The sequence below is a fragment of the Thrips palmi genome, unplaced genomic scaffold (assembly GCF_012932325.1).
Source record: "Thrips palmi isolate BJ-2018 unplaced genomic scaffold, TpBJ-2018v1 HiC_scaffold_17, whole genome shotgun sequence".
In the NCBI taxonomy this organism is placed as follows: domain Eukaryota; kingdom Metazoa; phylum Arthropoda; class Insecta; order Thysanoptera; family Thripidae; genus Thrips; species Thrips palmi.
This window is the reverse complement of record NW_023144626.1, coordinates 10804793-10828308: the sequence shown is the minus strand read 5'-3', so window position 1 is coordinate 10828308 and position 23516 is coordinate 10804793. Positions and strand designations below refer to the sequence as shown.

The 23516-nt window shown below is 43.8% G+C and overlaps 2 protein-coding genes and 1 long non-coding RNA gene across 4 annotated transcripts; 1 reads left to right on the top strand and 2 right to left on the bottom strand.

Moving 5' to 3' along the window:
- Positions 1 to 12161: 12161 nt before the first annotated feature.
- Positions 12162 to 13440, bottom strand: LOC117644041. Its single transcript, XM_034383226.1, has 5 exons — positions 13325 to 13440; positions 12669 to 13023; positions 12387 to 12584; positions 12217 to 12283; positions 12162 to 12172 (listed from the first exon to the last, which is right to left on the bottom strand). The coding sequence occupies exons 1-5, from the start codon at positions 13438 to 13440 to the stop codon at positions 12162 to 12164; spliced, it is 747 nt and encodes a 248-aa protein (XP_034239117.1).
- A 606-nt stretch (positions 13441 to 14046) lies between these two features.
- On the top strand, positions 14047 to 16044 carry LOC117643622. 2 transcript variants are annotated; one of them, XR_004587629.1, is made up of 4 exons: positions 14047 to 14179; positions 14424 to 14548; positions 14902 to 15035; positions 15276 to 16044. It is a non-coding gene; the product is annotated as an uncharacterized LOC117643622 (long non-coding RNA). The 2 variants fall into 2 exon arrangements; XR_004587628.1 differs by having other exon boundaries at positions 14076 to 14548.
- Positions 16045 to 17889: 1845 nt separating this feature from the next.
- Positions 17890 to 18537, bottom strand: LOC117643918. The gene is made up of 4 exons (XM_034383104.1): positions 18487 to 18537; positions 18257 to 18412; positions 18107 to 18181; positions 17890 to 18029 (listed from the first exon to the last, which is right to left on the bottom strand). Exons 1-4 carry the CDS (start codon positions 18502 to 18504, stop codon positions 17919 to 17921), a joined length of 360 nt encoding a protein of 119 aa, XP_034238995.1. The 5' UTR covers positions 18505 to 18537; the 3' UTR covers positions 17890 to 17918.
- Between the last annotated feature and the right edge of the window lie 4979 nt (positions 18538 to 23516).

The following is a 23516-nucleotide window of genomic DNA, read 5'->3' as shown; positions in this document are numbered from 1 at the left end:
CGACGGGGACCTTATTTGAGAAAAGCAGTTCCCAGTCACACGCGAAAAAAAAAAGGAAAAATGGTTGGAGCTCACATGTGGTGAGGCACCGTTAACTGTTGACCCAACGCCAGAGTACGCAAGTGCACGGAAAGTTCTTGATCTGAAATATTAGACTTGTGTCCAGGGAAATGAGGCAAAGATGATCGTCTTTTGATTTTAAAAGTATTTCAGTAAAAAATAATAAACACACTGAAAATGAAAGAAGTCATAGCTAGGATTCAAATTTTGGGTCAGGTATTATTCATCGCCAGATTTGTGTGAGCATCATTTTACTGACCAATACATTTTATCGCCCACACTGCAAGAAAAAAACCACAACAAAAGTACACAAATTTCAGGCAAATTTTTTTATCAGGTTTTTATTGTAATTTCAAAGTACAACAATTGTTATACAAAGTACAATGGAACCGGCATGACGAGTGCTATGCAGTCCAGGCCTCGTTGTGGTTTGTACAATTCTCGCTGTACTTTCTACAATCCCTCTCGTACTTATATTGCACAGTTTTTGCTGTACATAATATGTTGTACCATTCACACTTTTTCTTGCAGTGCAAGACTCTTTCATTTTCGGTGCAGATGGTGATTTTCAGCGCTGCAGCGCTTCGACTCGTCGCCAGCCGTGTCCGCGATAGATCGATCACCACGCCGCGAGCGCGCGGCCAGAAAAAAGTGGATCTGAAAGTGAGCGCCAATGGGCTTCCAGTCCAATTAATCGCGGCCCACCGGCTATCGCCTCGCTCCACACCTTCGGGGGGCCTTCCTCTTTTAAAAGCGGCCACCATCTTAAGCAGAAACACTATTTTCAACGTATTTGACGTCACAGTTTATGGGGTGTGAATTTTGTCTCATAAGCTTTCGTGATTCGGCCAAAACGTTTCCTGGTTTTCCCAGGAAACCCCTGGAAATCGCCCATGACTTTACCATAGGCTTCCTGGCAAAACCAGGATCAGCTTTTGACGTGCTCAGAGTTCAGCTTTTCGGTTCCAGTTGTACACCGTGTTACCAAATTTCGCATGTTCAGCTTGCTAGTAAAGTTTGCTGTTGAGTTTTTCCACAAACAAGGTGGCGTTCAAATATGACGTCACCCATTTAAGGCCTCTTTGCCCCCCCCCCCCCCCCGCCGCCGCCCCCCCCGTCCATTATCGGTTTAACCTAACCTTTGCATGTGTTTAAGATGGGACCGCCAATGCCCCCCTCTCCGCTAAAATGATGACGTTATATTTGCACGCCGCCCAAGCAGGCAGCGCTCATACTGTTTTCTTCACTTAGCACTGCAAAGCCAGTGGCAAGTTTGCTTTGCCTCAAATTTGGCAAGCCATTTTGAATGCCAAAATTTGCGAAGCTTTGATTTGAAGTCTTCATATGAGCTTGCCAAATTTTGGAAAGCGAGGAAGTATTTCTAGGGCAAGCTTGCCAAAATTTGGCATTCAAAACTGCTTGCGGATTTTGTAGGAAGCAATATTATCACTAGCTTCGCGGAGAGATGATTATTTCTTTTATTTCCAGCTAATTTTTCTGTAAAAGGAAGAAAGAGAGAACCGCTTAGCGGTGGCTGCACCTTTACATAATGAATGGCCGACAAGACCGCAGCCCTGCACTGCAGACGGCCCGAGGAATCTCAAGACGAGCGAGGCGGCCAGACAGCCGCACAGTGGGCCAGAAGACCGGTGCAGGCGGCCGCAATTTAAGACGCGTTTCGGGCTACAGAGTCGCTAAATGGGACTCGAACCGAAAGCGTGACCCCCGCCAATAGATTCCTCGTTTGAAAAGCAGTCCTTTGGTGGGGTCACACGTTCGGTTCAAGTCCTGTTTAGCGACTCTGGAGCTCAAAACGTGTGTACAATTTCGGCAGCCTCCACCGGTCTTCTGGCTCACTGTGAGCCCACGCGCTCTTTCAATTGAATCTCCAGGCGTAAAAAATGCTTATCCCACACTTTCAAGGTTTGGACAATCGAGGCTTCTCACTATTGGCAGCGCGGACACCCCACGCCTGCTAGTGCAAGACCAAAGGGTGACCCACTATAAAAAATTTTGTACAGTGATTGTGTGAATGTGCAAGATTTCTGGCGCTTTTGCCACACATGTTGCCTACTCACAGGCGTTTTTGCCACCTGAATGTGGAATATGGTCAAATTTTGTACAATGAATGTGGGAAGCTGTTCCCCCCTCGTGCAAGACTGTCCCTCACTCACTTGGATTCGCAGTGTACGCTGCGTCGTGCAGCGTCAGGCACCGCCTTCCTCCAATTGATTTGGGCCGGCTTACTTTAGAGCGGGCCGAAGTGCGGCCCAGACGACACGCCCGCCGTGCGGCCGTCCGGCCGAAGGGCGCCGTGCTGCGAGTCGCACAGCCCCGGCCGAGGCGGGCCGAGGCCCCAGGACACAGCCGGCCGGGTTACGAGCAAACCAAGCGTCGGCCCGGATCGTTCCGCTTGCGGGATTTTCGACTCCAATTTTATGATTCTCTCGCAACTATGTTCTCTGCCGCTACAGTCGTCCTGGCCGACGGGCGAGGCCCGAGGGCGAAACGCGCTCATCCCCCCGGCAGGCTGTGTCCGAGTCGTCGCTCTGTCTCTCTCGCACCGAAACGGGGCGCCCCTTGAGTGCGAGAGAGTGAGACCACCCGCCCGGAATCAGTCTGCAGCCGGCCTAGCGCCGGCCTTCGTGGCGAGGTCCGGTATCGCCCTGCGGACTGCGTCCGCGCGGCAATCTTTCTCTCTCGCACTCGTGTGGCGTCCCGAGCGAGTGCGAGACAGAGGGGCAGCCCGACGGAACCGGCCTGCTGATCAGATGGACCGATAAAGAGGCGTTGTGGGGTTAGCGGGGGTCGGCGCCAACGGGACAGTCGGCCGGGCGCGGCCTAGGGTGCCCCGGCGGCCTGGGGTGCCCCGGGCTAGGGTGCCGCGGCCTGGGCGTGCCCCGGCGCCCCGCTGCTCGCTGCTACCTCGGGGGCTTCGCTGGGCAATAAAGCCTTCATGTGGGGGCACGGCCAAGGCTCACCTACAGACAAACTGGAAGCTTCCCCCTCCCCCTCCCCTTTCCCCCCTCTTCGCACGGCGTTTCCGTCCTCCCGTCCTCCAACTTTGGCGCGTTCGCGCAGCCGGGCAGCTCGGGAGGTCTTTCTGTCGCTAAGAGGCTGTTGGTGCGAAGTGCGCCCGGCTTCGCGCGGCCGGGCCGCGTGGCGTGGCCGTGTGAGCACCCCTCGGACACGTCACCCATTTCCGCCGAGTCCCCGCCTGCCGGCCCCTGCCGATCCGACGCCCGGACGGACGCCGCCCAGTCTGCCCACTGCACTGTGGCAAAAAGCTACGGAAAATTCTGTAAACAGCTTGTGGTAATTCTCCGTAGGCCCCTTATCAATATTCTCCGTAGGCTCTTACAGTATTTTCTGTAGGACCGCACAGTATTCTCCGTAGGACCGCACAGTGATCTCCGTAGGACTATACAGTCTTCGAGGTCCTACGGAGAAGACTGTGCGGATTTACAGAGAATACTGTGCGGCCCTACGGAGAATACTGTAAGAGCCTACGGAGAATATTGACAAGATGGCTACGGAGAATCCTGGCAAAAAAATTAACAGGATTTTCCGTACCTTTTTGCCACAGTGTGCCTCCAAGAGGGTGGGGGACGCGATTCCAAAAAGCGTACACGTGTATTTGCAAGGAACATGGTTTTCCCAGGAACTCCCTGAGAGTCCCCTATCACTCTCATTCCAGGAACGTGACATCACGTTGAAACGAACGTGACAAAATGTCACGTTCGTTTGAGCGTTTTGTCACATTCGGTTTGATGTGAATTGGCCAAAAATCAGCTTGTTCACATTCAAACGAACGTGACACAATGCTCAAACGAACGTGACACCTTGTCACGTTCGTTTCAACGTGATGTCGCGTTCCTGGAATGAGAGTGATGTCTCCACCGTAGGCTTCCTGGGAAAACCAGGATCCGTTTTTACCGTGTGGACCATTTCGCACGTGGCCGACACGTGGCCGACACAGAGAATGAAATAATCGTAATCAATGCCCAATTTTTGGCAAGGCATAACTTACCAGCGAACTTGGGGTGAGGATCATACTTACACCCAAATTGGGGCAGTAAAGAATACCCAGCCCAACATTTGAGTCGTAATTTCGACTCCTTCATTCTCAGAGCTCACACCACTTTAAACATGCGATCTTTTTCGGAAGCACAGTCGCAAAAATTTGTGCGGAATCGCGTTCAAATATGTGCGAAAAGCGCGTATGCATAGAACTATTTGTATAAGAGCACGTACCAAAATAGTTATAATTCGTGTGTAGGATTCTAGACGATAACAAACTTATTTTCTAAATAAAAATTGTAAGTCACGGATGCACTTCGCCACTATTCCTCCCTTTGTTACGTTACCGTGAATGTTTAAGTGGATTAGTAGGATATCACTCGTTAGCTGCTTCTGATTTCAGTGTACAAATCAAATAAATTCCGGCTGAACTTCGATGAATTTCAGGCAAAAGCTTCTGAATTTTGGGAAGAATTTCGATAAAATTTTTTTAAAAAAATCAGTAAACTCCACAATTTTGATGAATTTTGGTGTTCAAGCTTTGCTACGGTTGTACCCTCTTGGCTGGCGTTATGAGTTAATCCTCCCCAAAATTTAAATGGTCAAACCTCCCTTCGAACAAGAGCAACACTGAAAAACCAAACGTGGTCTAGACCACGCCAAATGGTGTGGTCAAATGGGTGCCATTTTGACAACATCTGTTGGTGTGGTCTACGTATATCACTCCAAACGTGGTCTAGACCAAACTAAACGTGCCCAAAATGGCACCCATTTGACCACACCAGTGGTGTAATCTAGACCACGTTTGGTTTTTCAGTGAAGAGTAATGACCCCGGCTCTTTCTGCTCGCCTTCGGGTAATCGTGATTTTTTTTTCCTGTGAAATGCGTGGAAAATGAACAGGTGAAGGGGCCGCCGGGCCCTGTGCTTGGGCCGCGCCTCGCCGAGTGTGGCTTGTCGGCCTGTCCCTCCCGCCTCGTATTCCCTTTGATCGGCATGCACGGGGCCTGGAAAACTCCACATGACCCGCCCGGTTGGCCCTGCGCCGCCCTCCGCACATCGCTCGGCAGGGCCGGGATTCGACCCCAGCCCGCCCCGGCCGCCTGGAGGCACCTCCACGAGGCGTTGGAATATTTAGCGGCCCCGGGGGGGCGGGGCAAGGGTGGGGGTGGGGCGGAGGCGGGGCACACCAGCTAAATGCATACCGCACTACACCACCGTGCACCGATCCAGACAGATTTTTCTCCGCGGAACAGTTTTCGCCTCGCGATTGCTTTTTTTTTGGTTTCGTTCAACTTTATGTTTTGCTTTTGTTTTACGGCATTACCTCGGCCGGGATGGAATGCAGCAGCACCTCGTGCACCTGCGCTGGGTCCTGCAGGGCCGGGCTGATGGCTTAGTTCGCAAGCCTTGCACCGCCACCCCGCCCCGCCCGCAGCGCGGTGCCCACTTTAAGGTCCGCCCGGGCTTAAGGGGCGTTGTACGCAACAACGGCCAAGACACCTAAAGCCCATCAAGGCATTTCCAATTCCACCCCTACAGCCTCTCTCTCTCTCAAACACACACCTAAACACACTCACCTACTCTCTCTCTCTCCATCTCTCCATCTCTCTCTCTCTCTCTCTCTCTCTCTCTCTCTCTCTCTCTCTCTCCTCTCTCGCCGCGGTCATTGATTGCTGGCCCCGCGTGGGCAGTTTAATATAGACGGCAGGTCGTCCCTTCGCGGCATCATTCTTTCCTCGCTTTCATATTGCGACGTCCGACGGGGCCGAGGGCGCGACGGCGCCCCCTGGAGGCTCTGGAGGCTCCAGCGAGTCGTTTCGTCACTCTGTCTCTCTCGCACTTCGGCGAGAAGCCCCACGAAGGCGACAGACAGAGAGAGACAGAGCGACGAAGCGACTCTCAGTCCGGTGGAGGGGAAGGGGACTTCCAGACAGAAGTCGCTCGCATATTCGCCGCCTGCTGGGCCGGCAGGGCCGCTCCTTTGCGGACATTTAGATCGGAGCGCCCTGCGGCAAACTGCCCCCCGGAGACGCCAGGGCCCGTCCGCGAACCACGTGCGCGCCGACTGGACAAATGAAACGCCTCAGCACTGAAAATAGAAAGGTCAGACTTTTGACCGCTATAACGGTCTTACTGAAATGCACTCTAAATGTCTTACAATGAAATTTGACCTATGTTATTCGTATGTTACAGTGAATTCGGCGCAAGCATAATACGAAGCAATATTCCTTCGTAATACGAATCTTTTAAGCTTTTTCATTGTAAGATACAAAGAAAAGCCTTCGTAATACGAAGAAAAACCACCTTCGTATTATGCTTGCGCCATTTCCTTCGTATTATGGGAAATTTCTTCGTAAGACATTTAGAGTGTGTACGACCGAAATAGGGTCATACTGAAATGTAAGACCGAAAAAGGGTCATGCTTTGATGTATGACCGAAAAATGGTCATACTTGTAGTGTATCACAGGTAAAGGCTGATTTATCCCCAAGCTAAACAATAGCCAGTCTCGCTAATGTCTGACCTGTTTTTGGTCATACATTTAAGTATGACCCTTTTTCGGTCATGCATTTGTGTATGACCGTTTTACGGTCATACTTTTTGTATCACCGAAAATCGGTTAGATGTTTCACCCTTCGAATTTCAGTGAGTGCCCCGAAACAAGAAAACCTATCAAACTTTAACAAGCGAGACACTCACGCTTACAACCTTACGAAGTGCTTTGAACATACGTAAGGTTCAAACCAATCAGTTTGTAATACAAAGAAATTGTTCGTAAATTACGAAGTATTTTGTTGTAAGCTTGCGAAGGTCAAAATACTTCGTTACATCAAGCAACTCTACTTCGTAAGGCTTTAATAGTTCGTGAGGTTTTTGTAAGGCTGAATCTGTGCAGAAAATGTCTCACTGACACAGTCTACAGTTAAGGTTTAGGATGGAACGACGCAGACTCAAACGAATGTGACATCATGTTCAAACGAACGTGACAAAATTTACATTCCGACGAGTATTACGTTTCTTGTTGAAGAATACAAAGCTAAAACAAGTGCCTGGTTTGACGAACTTTATGAAACTCGTCTATAATTTTAATCCGGGCTACCTGGGAAAACCAGGAACCGTTGTTTGCAGTGCAGTGAATAATAATATTCGTCGTTTGGAGACGGGCCCGCCACTGAAATTCAAAGGGTGAGACATCTGACCGATTTTCGGTGATACAAAAAGTATGACCGAAAAACGGTCATACACAAATGTATGACCGAAAAACGGTCATACTTAAATGTATGACCAAAAAAACGGTCAGACATCAGCGAGACTGGCTATTGTTTAGCTTAGAGATATATCAGCCGTGATACACTATAAAGTATGACCGTTTTTCGGTCATACATCGAAGTATGACCGTTTTACGGTCTTACATCGAAGTATGGCCGTTTTTCGGTCGTACATTTCAGTAAGACCGTTTAAGCGGTCAAAAGTATGACCTTTCTATTTTCCGGGGTGGATCAGTTGACCTACCTCTCAGTTGACCTACCCATATTTCTAATCCAGAAATATTGATAGAAATATTGAATAAATCTGTATTATAGAAATATTCGAAAACCCTATTTTTAATCGTTTCACTTGACCGACCTCTCAGTTGACCTACCCAATAGAAATATTCAATAGAAATATTCAATAGAAATATTCAATAGAAATATTCAATAGAAATATTCAATAGAAATATTCAATAGAAATATTCAATAGAAATATTCAATTGAAGGGTCTCACCCGACTTGCCACCGCGGCACCATGCTGTGGACCCCTCTACCCATCAGCGCATCATACGGGAGACGGTCAAAACGGGCCCGTCAAAACCACAGGTGAGTGCTGTGCTGCCTACCGAGCCGGGCGCTCGTCACCTCACAGAGCGGTGCAGTCCGTTCCCGTTCCCAGTACCCCCGTCTGTTCAAGAGCGGATGCAGAGACGGGTTTCGGAGAGGGGGGGGGTGTACCGCAGCGTTTCTTTGCGCCCAGTGGACGTGGACTTTGGCGGAGCAGGTTCACCTGTTCACCAGGTGGAACGCGAAACACTATGGAACGAGGGACACTAGCGTTCTGGAACTCATGCTTGAAAACTCCGGACCTTTGACTGAGAGCCATCTGGAGCGGGCAAGCCCCCAACCCTTTAGTTCCGGGACTCGCTAATCCAAGTACCCGGGTTAAAGACACTGGTTTTGAGCGCCTTAAGCGAGGGGGTATGCACTCGCGTAATAGTCGGTTCACTCTATGTGTAATAGCACGCGTAATAATACGCGTAATAGTCGCGTAATAGCCGAAATTGTCAAAATTTTATCATTTTTGGTGTATTTTAGGCCGTTTTTAGCTATATTCCGATTAATTTGTGACGTAATAGAGCGTAATAGCGTAATACGTAGTCGGTACACAGGTTCAGAGAGCGCATACCCCCTCGGTCTTAAGTGTGTTATGGCTTCCATAACCACGCTGTCCCAAGAAACCACGATGGAGGGAGATTCGATGGCCACAAAGGGCTCGCTGAGCCTAGACACTCCCTCAACTGTGAAAGAAGCCCAGCCTCGCACTATGAACACTGAGCTCTTAGTAGCGCCTGGGGGGTAGGCTTGCCTAGTCGTGCGTCCAGGGCGTAAGTGTTGCCTACCCGCCCGGCGCTCCCGGCCCTGTCCGGTCCAGTCCAGCGCGTGGCCACGGGGCTCACAGTGGTTTGCTGGTATTTGCCGACATACTGTAATGATGGTACCTTGGAGGAGGAGGCGAGGTGATTGCGGGGAAATGATCGGATGCTGCACCACGGGAATCGTTTGCAACGTATAAAAAGGTGATGTGTTAACCATACCCGACCAGAAAGAGGTCACGTAAACGTGCTGCTCAAGAACTGAACCCATTCAGTAAATACTGGCAGCCCTAGCGTGCGTCACATAGATTGCCACTTGTAAGTACTCCTTCACTCGACGCCACCCGTGTCCATCCGTGCTATCGGGACGTCGTGTGTGGGCACTGGCCGCAGTGACGCTAGTGACATCCTGTCGATACTCCACGCGTGCGCGCACCTGCGAAATACGGCGCTCATGTCGCATGCGTTGTGTATCGGTGGGCCATGCTTTGGTCGCAGCTTGTGTTGCTACAGCGTGTCCCAACCGTTGCTCAAGAAACGACATTGTCCATACCCCAGGCGCGAAAAGGGATCTTGCATGGCGTTGCTGTAACGTCCCTCGGTCGTGGGGTAGCGATGAGTCTTTCCCTTGGCCGGACAGTGACTTAGAAACGTGTCAAGCTTGGCTTATTTTTCTTTTAATCAAATTAAATGCGACATGTGAGAAGGGGATCAGATACATTTAATGCAAATTTATTCAGGTGCAATGTTATGTTTGTTTACAGGAACCAGCAGAGGTACAGTGAAGGCAAGAATTCCATGGACCAGGAGACACAAAAGCCTTGGGTTAATTTGGCAGTGAATAAAAGATTTGTTCTCAACACATTTGGTACTGTTATTTTCCATTTATTTCTTTATCACTCATGCATACATGACCACTTGTAACACTAGTATCACTGAAAGAAATTAAAATAAATGTGTACATCTATAATATTTTGGACATAGCATAATTAAATAACACAGTTTGGAAAGCGCATAGTACTGAAGGCAAAGGCAGGTAAAAAAAGGCGCAAGCCAAGCGCTCAGAGCAAGGGCAATCAAAGCAGAATGTACACGCAAGTCAACTTACTGCTAAGTTAAACGAGGCAATAGTATAAAGCATAAAACAAAGAGCAACCAAGCAAAGCGCAGGCTCCAGTAAGCAGAGGTAATTCAAGCAGAGCGTGCAAGCCAGTTTTAGAAATAATTATCCCTTAAAAGCAAAATCCCAACTAACTGAACGCATGGCTGGAAGTATAACGAGACATGCACAAAGCAGTGGCAATCAAAGCAGAACGTACAAGCAAGTCAACTTACTGCTGAGTGAAACGAGGCAATAGTATAAAGCATAAAACAAAGAGCAACCAAGCAAAGCGCGGGCTCCAGTAAGCAGAGGTAATTCAAGCAGAGCGTGCAAGCCAATTTTAGAAATAATTATCCCTTAAAAGCAAAATCCCAACTAACTGAACGCATGGCTGGAAGTATAACGAGACATGCACAAAGCAGTGGCAATCAAAGCAGAACGTACAAGCAAGTCAACTTACTGCTAAGTGAAACGAGGCAATAGTATAAAGCATAAAACAAAGAGCAACCAAGCAAAGCGCAGGCTCCAGTAAGCAGAGGTAATTCAAGCAGAGCGTGCAAGCCAGTTTTAGAAATAATTATCCCTTAAAAGCAAAATCCCAACTAACTGAACGCATGGCTGGAAGTATAACGAGACATGCACAAAGCAGTGGCAATCAAAGCAGAACGTACAAGCAAGTCAACTTACTGCTGAGTGAAACGAGGCAATAGTATAAAGCATAAAACAAAGAGCAACCAAGCAAAGCGCAGGCTCCAGTAAGCAGAGGTAATTCAAGCATCCCTTAAAAGCAAACTCCCCACTACCTTAATGCATTGGTTCACAGAGCAGAGAGCACAATGCAGGACATGGAAGCTAATCTATTCGTCTTGTTGTTCTGGGCGCATTGTTCAACCTCTGATATTCGTAGGTCAAGGCATTGAAAATTGATATTTCTACCGAAAATGGCATATTATGCCCATGAGGTGTTGTTGCCTTTCACACAGAACATGATTTCTATTTCTTTATTTAGATCAGTGATGCAGAATTGTGAGAGGAAAAATCTGAGATGGGTGCTGGAAGCCCAACTATGAACGTGTTTTAATTATTAAAGTTGCGCACCTTTTGTCAACAAAGTTGTTTCTAAAAATCTGCTTTTTCCAACATTTTACAATCATTCTGTGTGAACTTGAAGACAATCGGATTACAAAGATATAAAGGCCAGGCCCAACTTTGATGAAGACACACCTATTGTCAAAATCATGTGAAAGTACTTACATGGATGTGCTTTTAGCACAACTCAGCTTTCCTATCACACCTTACTTACTGATTTGTTTGAGGATCTAAAATGCATGCTCTGAGTTGAAGGAAGCTACACCTTCTGGGTAGAACAAAAATTGTCTTAGCTATGACTCAAGATAACCCCTTGACAAGACAACATCACTATCTTCTTAATTTTTTTTTCTTTTGGCTTTACAACTCGACACTTACGTAGGTCAGGTCTAAATTGAAAGGACATTCAAGCTTTCAAAAATCTTCTAATTTCTTACCAAACCTATCGCTACATGCTCATAAGACTGCTCAAAAATCTTACTGAGGACTCTGTTTGGTCAGTAACAAAGCAACTAGTGAGACAATGATAGATTTACACTGAATACAAAATCATGCATGCTTGTTTAGTGTTCAATTTTTCCAAAAATTTAACAGGAACAATGCAACTGTATGACACATGTTAATGAAATAAGATATTTCAACCATAAAATTTTTGTGTGTGCAATTTACTTACACATAAAAGACCAGACATTTGGGTGCTTTTGAGCAACAGCAGCTCGGAGAGTAGAGTTGCAGCTCTCACTCTGCCTCTACAAGTTGTTCATAATCTGGTCGTAAACATTCTGAATCCTATGTGAAGCTCTTCTCAGGAATGAGTCAATGTCAATGAAGCCTCCATCTAAGTCCTCAGTAAGTCCGGCAATGACTTCATCATTAGCGAGGACAGAAGCCTTTCGCTTTCTGCTTGGCTGAAAGCCCGCATCAAGAGTGCATAGATCAAAATAGGAGACATCTTCTAGATGTAGCAATGCAACTGTAAGACACATGTTAATGAAATAAGATATTTCAACCATAAAATTTTTGTGTGTGCAATTTACTTACACATGAAAGACCAGACATTTGGGTGCTTTTGAGCAACAGCAGCTCGGAGAGTAGAGTTGCAGCTCTCACAGGCATTGGAGGTGCGGTGAGGACATTTGTAAACGCTGAACATTCTCTTCTTTGATGGGGTGTACCATGTGTCTCTTATGTAAATGAACATGGGCTGCAGGAGCTGCCAATGGCCCTCCTCATAGCATCGCAAGGAGAGAACTGTCAACCCTTCATCGAGCCTCTGATGTGGAAGCAGTGCCAGAGCACACATTGAACGCACTAGACTATCCACCTCCTCATTGTCTCGTATGATAATAGCAAGTCCAATGCTCTTGGCATGACCAGCAATAGCCTGCGAGTAAAGACATTATTGACATTATTTAAAAACAACAAAAAATTTTATTTCTTGCTCAAGGCAAGCGCAAACCAGCAATTAAATGAAAGTACAGTCATACCTTTGAGCTGTGAAAGAGGCAGCCATTGACTTCAATGTGGGGAAATACTTCCAGCCAAGCATTGCTTTGAGCAGTTTCAAAGTCACAGTTCACTTTCCTGGGATTAAATGTTGGCATTGCTGTTTTTAATGCTGTCAATGCTACAGTGTAGCATGCTTGAAGTTTGCTTTGCATAAGAACTCTAACCAAAGGAACAATCTACAAAATTGAGATAATTTTTCATCAATGGAAAAGAGAAAATAAAAGAAAAAATTTTGTTGAAGTAACCTTGAATATACTCACATGATTTCGGCGTAGGGCTAGGATTGTCCACACTTGGGCACAATCCAACGCTGCGGGAACACTTGAGAATGTGGCGTCGCTCATTACTTCTTTCATGCGACTCATAAAAGCCATCAGTCGCCTTGAAATGAAAATCAGTACCCTGGTCCGGTCCCTAGTCTGTCCAAACTTCCCCAAGAAGATGAAATCTTCAGAATCAAGCGTCTTTGTAAGAAAGGAATACTGTTGATCCTCTAGAACAGCAGCAAGCTCACTAAGGGTGTGAGGTATGGGAGGGAGTGTCGATGCCCTGGCTCTATCCATAGATGGTCTCAGTTTCACAAAGTGCCAATGAGCGGCAGCAACGGGGTGCACCCTGCATGAATAAAAAATAGATCACAAAAATTGGAATGCAATGAACAACAGACGTATCATGGTGCTAAACTACTTGCCTCATTCTTCTCCGTACATTGTGGTATATCGTGTTCAGAGACAGTGTAGCGGATTCTGTGCGCTTGCATTCATTCATGATTGCTGAACGAAAGCGACGCCCTACAACGAAGTAGTTGTTCTTGACGCATCTGTGGCGGTGTACAGTTCCTTCGCGAAACTGAGAACCGTTGCGAGCACAGGATGCACGTCCCATGCAGCGCCTCGTAGTGTTATAATAAAGACACCTCAATGAAGCGCGGCCTCCTCTCATAAATTTGTTAAAATGGTATGAGAAGCCGTCGGGGCCATGGAAATAGAAAGTGCCCTCTCGTATCCCTTTCTCGACAATCACGCGCGTCATGACTTAACCTGAAAGCAAATACAAATACAAAGACGATTTTCAATACCCAGACAAGGTTAGCTTGAAAACAAGTGAATAATGAGGAACACCCTTACTTCTTAAAGACGCAGCAGTGAGTGAAAAGCTGTTTATTCATTTCACTGCATACACACACGCTCACGATCCTTCCGATCCCCGCTCCAACTCACCAGGGCCACCAACTGCCAACTTACAGCACAGCACTTGCAGCCAGTGGAGTAAACCCATGGTTAACCTGTTTAGAAGTTCATGTAAAGCTTGGACAAAATAGGGGTCCAAGATCAATCATTTCTTCGGGCAACACACTGGGCACAACTTCAAAATGCTTGACATGGTGCAAATGATGAAACTGATCCGTTTGAAATAAAGTTTGTCAACATCTCTGAACCGCCATCTCTTCACCTATTCACCCTCAATGTCGAGTGCAAATAAGATACTTGTTGCTCTTCACACTGCGGGAGAGCAGACAACAACAGCCGGGTGGCGTCCGAAAGTGCACCAATAGTTCGTCCACAGCACTGCGCAGCGAGAGGACGTAAGCGGAAAAAAAAGTTGGCGTGCTGAAAGGGCATGTCTCAAGCTTTCTGAAGGTACTTGTGCCATCACAGCGAGGCTGCGGGGCAACGAGCGACACGCGCTGCAATGTAAGGGAGACGTTTCTGATGCAGCCCCAGACAATGTTTTTGTTGTTGTCTCCGCCAGCCCCTTCGTTTTCGCAAAAGTGAGTTCTCGCTATTTTGCGAGTGCTTTTGTCTCTCAGCTTCACTAGTCTAGTGCAATAGATTCTTTCTGCACTTTTGCATGCGTGTTGCGTCTCCTAATGACTTCGCCAAGTTGTGTCTCGCATTATTGGCTTAATATCGTCTCGTATTTTGGTGACCTAACCCCGTCCGGATGGCATAGGCAACTTTTCTGTCTGTATGTTATTGCTCTTGCCTAAAGTGCTGCCTCGTCTTTTTGTACAGGTATGAAAGGAGCATTCTGTTATCACCGAGGAGGAAAGTTTGCAGGGGAGCCATGCTGAGAACAACCACTTTTCATTCAACAACTGGATGTAGTTGGGCGGCAACAGCATGGACAAGACGGAAAGGTAAGAAATGCAGTCCAATTATCATTTTTATCAATAGAATGTAGGCTGTGTATTTAAGAATATTAGGAAGTCAATTTCATACCGTTTATCAGTACGGTGTTGTCACAAACATTAGAATCTGCTTCACAGACTGTAAAATTATGTACGTTATTGTTGATTACTCAAAGAATGAAAGTGCAAAGTTTGCTCTCTCTGAAACTTTATTTTCTCTCTCCAAGAGTAGTGTTCATAGTCTGTAAAAATTCCTCTCTTTGTTTTTATTATTAAAAAGTTTCATTCAAAATCATGAAGTGTAGTATGTGTCTCAACTGTACCTCCATTGTTTTTAACTGTTCCCACTGTTTGTTTTGCAGTCAAGTGCGTTGATCATCAGCTTTAGAAGATGTGGACTATTAAGTTTTACATCAAGGTGAAAAGGCTGTGTCGCCATCACTGCAGCCCTGCTTGGTGAAAGAACATTGTTTCCAGACTACAGCAGCTTCTGCAAGTAAGTGTAGTCACCACTTGTATGTCATTGTTTCAGTCCAGCTTCAGTTAATTTGTCTCTGGCAACGCTGTTTCATCTTGTTTGAAGAACACATACTTCTTTTTAAATTCCTCATCTCTTTTCATAAGCTCTAATTCTCAAAGATGAACCTTCAATAATAGAAATTAAAATACTATGATTTCCCTTCACAGTCAAAATTAATTTTTAAGTGTTGTTCTTTCTCCTTCTGTCTCTCTTTAGGCTAAAACATCTCGTGTCCTGGAAGCTGTTTACATCCGAATACTGGACCTTCACAACTCGGGATCATCTTTAACTGAGAGACCCCATTCAAGACGGCTGTGACTCATTGCTTTCGTTTCATGAATTTTAAATTTAGTAATATAATTCCTACTAACTTTTAATGTATGGCATTGTTTATTTCCAAATATACTGCTAAAGGAATACTCGAAAGGTAGATTTGAATGCTTTCAATGATGTCAAGTTTCAATTATATTTTCCCTGCATCCATCAAATCTCAGAACTTGTAGGGCAGCGGTAGCAATTGGTTCTTACTTGAGGGCAAGGATCAGGAAACATGAAAACCAGCCTCAGCAGTCTAGAGACTGTAAGAAACAAATCATCAACATTCAGACCAAACCAGGGGGAACAATTCATGGATAGCACTACAAGGTAAGTGTGTGAAGAGTGAATGCTAGAACTGATCCAGGTATAAATACTTCTGGAATGTTCTAGAGTCCTAAAGGCCTTAAGGACTTTAGCCCACAAGAATCTTTTCATACATTTTGTAATTTTCTTTGATAGTTCACTTTTTAAGTGGAAGATGCATGAAGCCGAGATATTATCTTAAATTAAATTGAGCTGATTTTGTACGATGAATGAGCGCATTCTCCTTTGCTTGTAAAATGGAGCCTGGGCTTTCATTACGCTTGAAATTGAGCGTACTAACTTTACGCTTGAAGCAGGTCGTAAGAATTTCTGACCTGGCTTGAGTACGCTTGGCTTCAAGCGTACAAACTCTACGCTTGAAGCAGAGCGTTCCAGATTTTAGTACGCTTCAAAGAGGCGTAATACTATGCCTTAGTTTTACCAGTGAAGTTTTACCAGTGAAGATGAGTGTCAAATGTAAAATTGACTTGAAATGATTTTGTTTGCTTCATTGTGGTCCCTCTTTTAAACTTTTCATCAAAGTAAATTCTTGTCACCTGTGACAGTGTTTATCACCCCCAATTATTTTGTTTATTATTTTTCTGTAAATGACAACTTATTCTGTCAATATTTTTTTATGCCAATGATGAAAAGAAGAAGAAGAAGCCGGAGATCCTGAAAACAACCATCACAACAAAGCTAAATAATTCCGCAGGCCTAAATAAACAGCAACTGAATAAGGAGGAAAAGCAGAAGCAGCAACATCAGCAGCAGCTGAAGCAGGAAGAAAAAAAGCAATTAAAATGATACTTGAAAAATAATTGGTATTGTTCTGTTACATACTGAATCTCGTAATAAAGGATTGATACATAAACATGTTTGTTATTAATTCGATCAATGTCTACTCCAACCATTTCATTTCGTTATTCAAATTCTGTACTAAACTGATCATGTATGATCACACACAGACACACATATGCCAATGGCATTATCCTATCCAAATCCAAGTCATTTAATTATTTGTATCATCTTTTTTCAGAGTAAAGGCCAAAACCACTTACAAAAACGTACAACACTAAACAGAGGAAAAGCATAATCAGAACTAAACAATTGAATAAAGTTCTTTATCAATGAAATAATCCTTAGGTGTCTTTTTAAACTTGTTTATGTCCTTAATAACTTTAATACTGGATGGAAGCCTATTTAGAAAAGTTGAACCTTCATTTAATGCATCGTGCTCACCAAAATTACCTCTGGAATTTTGTATGAATATCCTTTATTCTAGTATTATGGGAGTGGATTTCAGAATTCAATATAGTACATATAGAGAGAGAGAGAGAAGGGAGAGTAAGAATTTTGAGCTTTCTAAAAATAGTTCTACATGATGCATCACACGGTAAGTTAGACAATATCCTTACAGCAAGTTTGTGCAATTTGAAAATTTTAGTAATCCTACCAGCGGCTGCACTGACCTATCTTACAAGTCCATAATTCATATGGGAGAAGAAAGTAGCATACTACTTATTCAGTAATAAACTGGGAGGAAGGCATCACAATTGTTTGAGTATAAAAGTACTCGACCTGAGTTTTTAGTTACTTCCAAATGCACTGCCCAATTGAGGATTTTATCCAGTACAATCCTAAGACTTAAACATATTCATCCTCTTGTATCTGAGAACTATTAACATTCAAGATAATTATTTGGCTATGAGCTCTGTTCTTGAGGGTGCTTATCATACACAAAAAAAAAATCACTGTCTATTGATTTCATGCCCAAAGATTCTGAATGATGACGTGCTGTGAGGGCCCAAGACCTCTGTGACGTTGGTCTCATTTTAATTTTAGATGTCTAATATATTGAACAAGTGCTTGTTGGCGAGTATCTTCCTGTCATGCTACTGATGCTTGTTCTTCTACCTCAGCTGCTTTTGGTCAAGGGTGATAAAATGTGGTCTCTTACTCATTTCTTTTGGGGTTTCTTTAAAAAAATTTTATGTGAGTGAGCCGCACTTGCATGGATTTGTCACAGACACTAGCATGTCAATACTTATTTGTTGAATTTCATGGAGGCACAGGTCTAATTTGTTTGTTATCCTTGAAAGAAGAATTTAGGGTTTAGTAAAACTTAGCATGTAAATTGCAGAACACATTTATTTTCAAAATAAACAATAAAATTAAGTGAGAACTTTTTGTTCTTGTTTTTGGTGAGTGGCATTCCAGATGTTCTACTCTACTTGATCACTCTTGACTTTCAAGGCAGGGTTCGACAATAGCAGAGTATTCAATAAAGTTGGTTTTAGCCTCTTCCCATGAGTAGTTATGTATTTTCATCAGGGAGAAGATGATAGCCTGACAAGATACAAAAGGAGGATGGTCAATACTTAGGCATCAAGCAGGCAATGTGGTTCTGATGCACAAACAGTTACCTCTGGCAGTAGCACATTATACTTCATATTTGCTCCTACTTCATAAGATTCCAAGCAGTCCAACAGTGTAGTTTGCTGAGAAAGGTACAGAAAATTTAGCATAAACAATTTTCATTGCTACATCAAAAGGTAACATTGAAAGCAGCTCACCAAGTCCTTAAATAAATTAAAGGGCCCAAGCCCTGCCTGCGTTTCATTCTTCTGGATTTCGCCTCTAGCAACCATAGCGAGGTGTCGTTGACACTCAGGACTGGCCACAATAGTGAGCACATTTAGCGCTTCCCTTTTAAGGTGCTCCTCATGAAACTGTGGGAGAAAACTTGTTGATAAGGCATGGAATGTTTCAAGCTAATATATTAATGATAGGTATAACAGCTGACCTTGCTTGATGCCCTCATGTGCCCAGCGGGCACATGCTCCAGCTCGAGCAATGCCTCCTCAGCAGTCTTTGTACCTAAAACATATTAAATGCCCAGAATATTTTTAAAAAACTATGACTTACAATTAAATTGAAGCATTAAAGAGAAACGCAGGACTTGAAACTCCAATAGTCATGGTAATTCTGATCAAAGCGAACTCGAATTCTTTTTTACCTGGAGTTGTTTGTGGTACTACAGCGTTCATGCCCCTTGCCTCCTGCCTAGTCATCCTCCGTTCAGGTTTTTCTTCTGGCTGGTTATTGGTCTTTGCTTTGGAAATCTTTGTTTTGGACTTCTTTGCTTTGGATTTCTTTGCTTTGGATTTCTTACCTACAAGTTAAAAATGATTTCACAAAAACAAAAAAACAGAACAATAAACTTAAGATATAAGAAATGTTTACCTTTTTTCAACTTCTTGACTTTGGTGGATTGAGATTCTAAATCCAAAGGCTGAAAAAGGAAACAAAAACCATTGTATGACAACAATAAAGTGCATGTATTTTTCTCAATGATAAAGGTGATCCTACAATAAACTCATCAAACTCATCGCTCATGAACTGGTGTTTTCATTGGTATGGACTTGTAGGCCAAGTGGTTCCTCTCTGTAATAAAAATGGGGTATAGTCTTGTAGAGAACAGTATTCCTTATGCTCTAGGACTTTTTTCAGTCTTCTCATCACCACACATATTATTATATAACGAAAATAAAATTGTTTGATGTAACTTATTCAAAGTAACAATTTTATTTTGGTTATAATATATATAATATGGTGATGAACAGACTTAAATTAGTCTTAAAGCATAAGGAATAATGTTCTCTACAAGAATATGTCACAATTTGATTGCAAAGAGGAACCACATGGCCTGCAAGTCCATACCAATGAAAACACCAGTTGATAAGCAATGAGTGAGTTCATTATAGGAGCACTTTAAAGAAAGATAAAACAAAACAACTTACCGAATCGCTGCTCCTGTCCAGCTCCATGTCCAGTTCTTCGATATTATCCCCATCATTGTCTTTAATGTCACTAATTTCCTCAACCTTGGGGCTCTGCTTTTCATTTGAATCGCCCTCTTCCAGTTCACGGATTACAGGTGTTTGAGTTTGCATGGGCATAGAATGCGGCATAGAAACCTTTCAGGACAAAGAAAACAGATTGAGTATGCAGTCAAGAAGTGAACAAACACTGAAGAGAGTTGAATTCAAACGATTACACACAGTAATTCTTTCGTAAGTGTATGTTGGCTGAGGAGGCTGGTTAGCAAGTGCCGAGGTGGGCACACCTGGAAAGCCTGGCATTGCACTGGGCATGAGATTCGGCATTGGCATCGGCATTGGCATGAGATTCGGAATCAGGTTGGGCATCAAGTTGGGAATGATGGGGACCATCATTGGCATGCTGGGCATGCCCATCATATTGGGCATACTTGGGTAAGACATGGGCAAGTTTGAACTAACTGTGCCATTGTTTGTCGATAATCGTTGCTGCATTAGATGCTGCTGTTGCAGCCACTGGTTCATATCTCCCTGTAACAAATAGTGATATGTGGTACTTAAGATCATTGACAAAAACAGCCTCCAGCACGATATGCACGGTAATACACATCAAATAAAGAGGAGAAAGAGACACGAGAACCCGATTGCAGCCTAAAGATGCCAGAGCTCTGGCCGGTCTTCCTCAACCCTCCATCCCCTCCATCCTCACATATGTAAAGAAAATTGACGTTCGAAGAAAGCGTAGCAGTAGGATAAACCACAAATTGTTCTTACCATGATAGCCTAATTCGACCGCACTATTAAATCAATCAGACAAGTCAGGCAAGAAACGGCACGCCACACGCCACAACCCGCCACTTTGATATGACTCGGGCGTTGGCAACCACAAAGTGATAAAACTGCAAAAAACCAACTTTTCTAAAACCGTCTTTTCCAAACACAAATCTTTCAAACATCCTACATATAGGCATTGAGTTAATTTATAGTATTGGACGCCTCCATCGTGTGCGTAAATTTCAAGAGAATCACAGTTAAAATTATTTACATTCTCTGTATTTTTTTGTAAGTTAGCAGTCCTGCCACCACGAACCAACCGCCCGCCTCCTACATTACCCCCACCACACCACCAACTCCCGCCCAGTGAGAAAGAAACGCGGCGATTCCTTTGTTCTTGGTTGAAATTAATGCTTTTTTCGGCATAGAAATGTCGGTAAGTAAACGTTATTATTTGCTTTTTTCGGCACAGTAATGTTGTAAAGTAAACGTTACTAGAGGAGGCTGCCTTCGGGTGCCTTGCTGCACCCCTAAGGTTGTCTAGGCTCTCGGTCGGCCGGTGCAACTTCGCTGCCTTTAATATCTTTAGATCATTTCAAAAAGTTTCGGAAGTAGTCGCTTCTGAATTTTACCCCTTCATACGATTTGCGATCTAGCTAGTCTCAACGAAAAATCGCTCCCCCTGACCTTTGGTTAGGAGGGCACCGCGATAGTCGTAGCTCTTGCTCTTGCTCTCAGATTGATCTGTCTGAGAGGCTTGTACCATGAGAAAGGGCTTGTACAGTCTATTGAAGATTGGAGGGAAGGGCGGGTTGTGGTTGGGGATGAGTAAAACAATTAGATTTTCTCTCTCAATCATTAATTTCTTTCTCCACATTCCCCTGCCCTCTTTGGTCCAATGCACACTGACAATGAAAGAGTCAATAGTCAGGACTAAAATTTTGGGCATGGCATTCTAGGTGGGAATCATTATGACTCAAATTTGGGTGAGGTAGCCATCCTCACCTAAAATTGGGTGAGAATCTGTGCATATAGGTAGCTACTATACCTTTCCTCACCCAAATTTGGGTGAAAAAGTACTTGCCCAAAATTCGGTATTGAACAAGACATTTTCATTCTCAGTTCATTGTAAAAACTTGCTTCAGTCTTAGAGCATCACTTATGTTATTGGAATTTCCCTCCTTACGTAAGCCCTAGTACATTTATCCTTTGTCTGTGCAGGAACCAAATCAATGGCAGCTGTGGCAGCAGCAGCAGCTCTTAGCGGCACAACTGCAAGCTGCACAACAGCAGCCGATGGCAATGTATCCTATGCCACCTTTGTACCAACAGCAATTTCCACAGCAACTTATTGGACAGCAGCAGATGCCACAGCAACTTTTTGGACAGCAGCAGATGCCACAGCAACTTATTGGACAGCAGCAGATGCTGCATCAAATGCCGTTCCCCATGATGATAAATCCACCCCAGGCAATGTTCCCCCTGAACCCTGAACTACATCCCATGGTATGTATAATATATTGGAGTCTGGGTGGCTTTTATGTGGTCGTTCTTTGCCTGTAATGTAAACCTTGAATTCTTTTTATTTAAATTTTTTAAGGGTTTCATGCCACGGACAAATGAGGAACATGCGGTGGTTGAGAAATGTGAGGATAATAAAAATGAGGCATGCAAGAAAGATGAAAAGAAAAGAGATGGAATAAAAAAGTTCGAAGAGAATGATGAAACAGGTATTGAGGAAGCACCAGAGACTGAAACTGTGGCATGTGCGACTGCTTTTGTAAGTTTATATGTTTTGGCAATCTTAAACGTGAAGTTACAATAGTCCATTACTTTATCAAAGTCAATGAATGTGTTTAACTGTCATTCCTATGTGATTTATTTTTGACATTTACTTTCTTCCTTGGGCAGAAATCTCTGCAGTCTAAAAAATCAAAGAAAAAAGAATGTGAGGAGGAAGATGAAGACTTTCAGAGTGTCAAGGCGTTTGCTGTGAGTATGCAGTACTGGCTGATCATGAAGTTATAAAATAAAGTGTGTAACTGACCATAATTCTTGTAATTTAACAGGCGTCTTTGAAAGCTAGGGCTAGCTCAGAGAAGAAGCCTAAAAAGGTAATTATTTTCCAGCATTTCATATGGTTTCCAATTACTATCTGAAATTGTTTTTTCTTTGTTTTTGCTGATGTGAAGTGTCTGGCGTCTATAATTTCATTCTTTTGCCCATAGGTTCAGTCTTCTAGTGAAGAAGAAGAAGAGCCTAAGAGGAAAAAGAAGAGGAAGGTGGTCTACATTGATGATGAAGACGAAGATGAAGATGAAGAAGATGAAGATGATGAGGATGAGAGTGAAGATGAAGTGGAAGATGTAGTGAGTTGAGCTTTCCTTAATTAAACATCCTAATTGATCTTTGAAAATAAAATATTTACTGTTTTTGTTATGTTTTTTGTTCTTAGCCTGCCAATAAGAAAAAGCCGGCTAAAGGTAAATGGGCCAGGTTTACCAAGGTGATTTATATTTTCCTTGTTTGCAATCTGAAGACTGTATAAATTGCCTGTTTCAGGGCGTAAACCTGCTGCAGCAACCAGGGGACGAAAGAAAGGATCGGTGAATGTGCAGCCCAAGAAGGATGAACTAAAAGCTCAATTGGCTGCTGCTAAGAAGAAAATTAAAGAATTAGAAAAAGAGAGAAAAAAAGGTGACTAGGAATGTAAATTCAGTTTTTTAATTGTATTTAAGTTTTACTTTCTTTTGCTGTTTCTTTCAATTTCTTTTCTAATGTCCTACATTCCATTATTTTGCTTACTGGTTAGTTTTGCCAATCTTTTGTAGTGTATGTTCTTTTGCAATCTTTAGACCTGATTATTTAGTTCCATTAATAGTCTCATTTGTGGAAAATAATCAATTCTAGGCCAGGACAACTAAATGGACTCCCTGTACCTTTTGAAGTTCTTCCTACAGTAATTAATAATTTTGTATAATCTTCTGATATTATATGAAAGAAAAAGTTGACGTTTGTTAGAACATTTTATCCAATGACACTTTTTAAAGAAATAAATCTCAGGTGGATAAGTTTTTGGTTTATTTTCCCTATACATCACTCATTAGAGTTCCTCATTTGTCATCACAAGTTACCTATTTATCCTCATCAATTTGTTGATCTTCATCTGTTTAAAATAGCAGTAGAATAGCATTATGCAGGCATTTCCAATGTCAGTCAT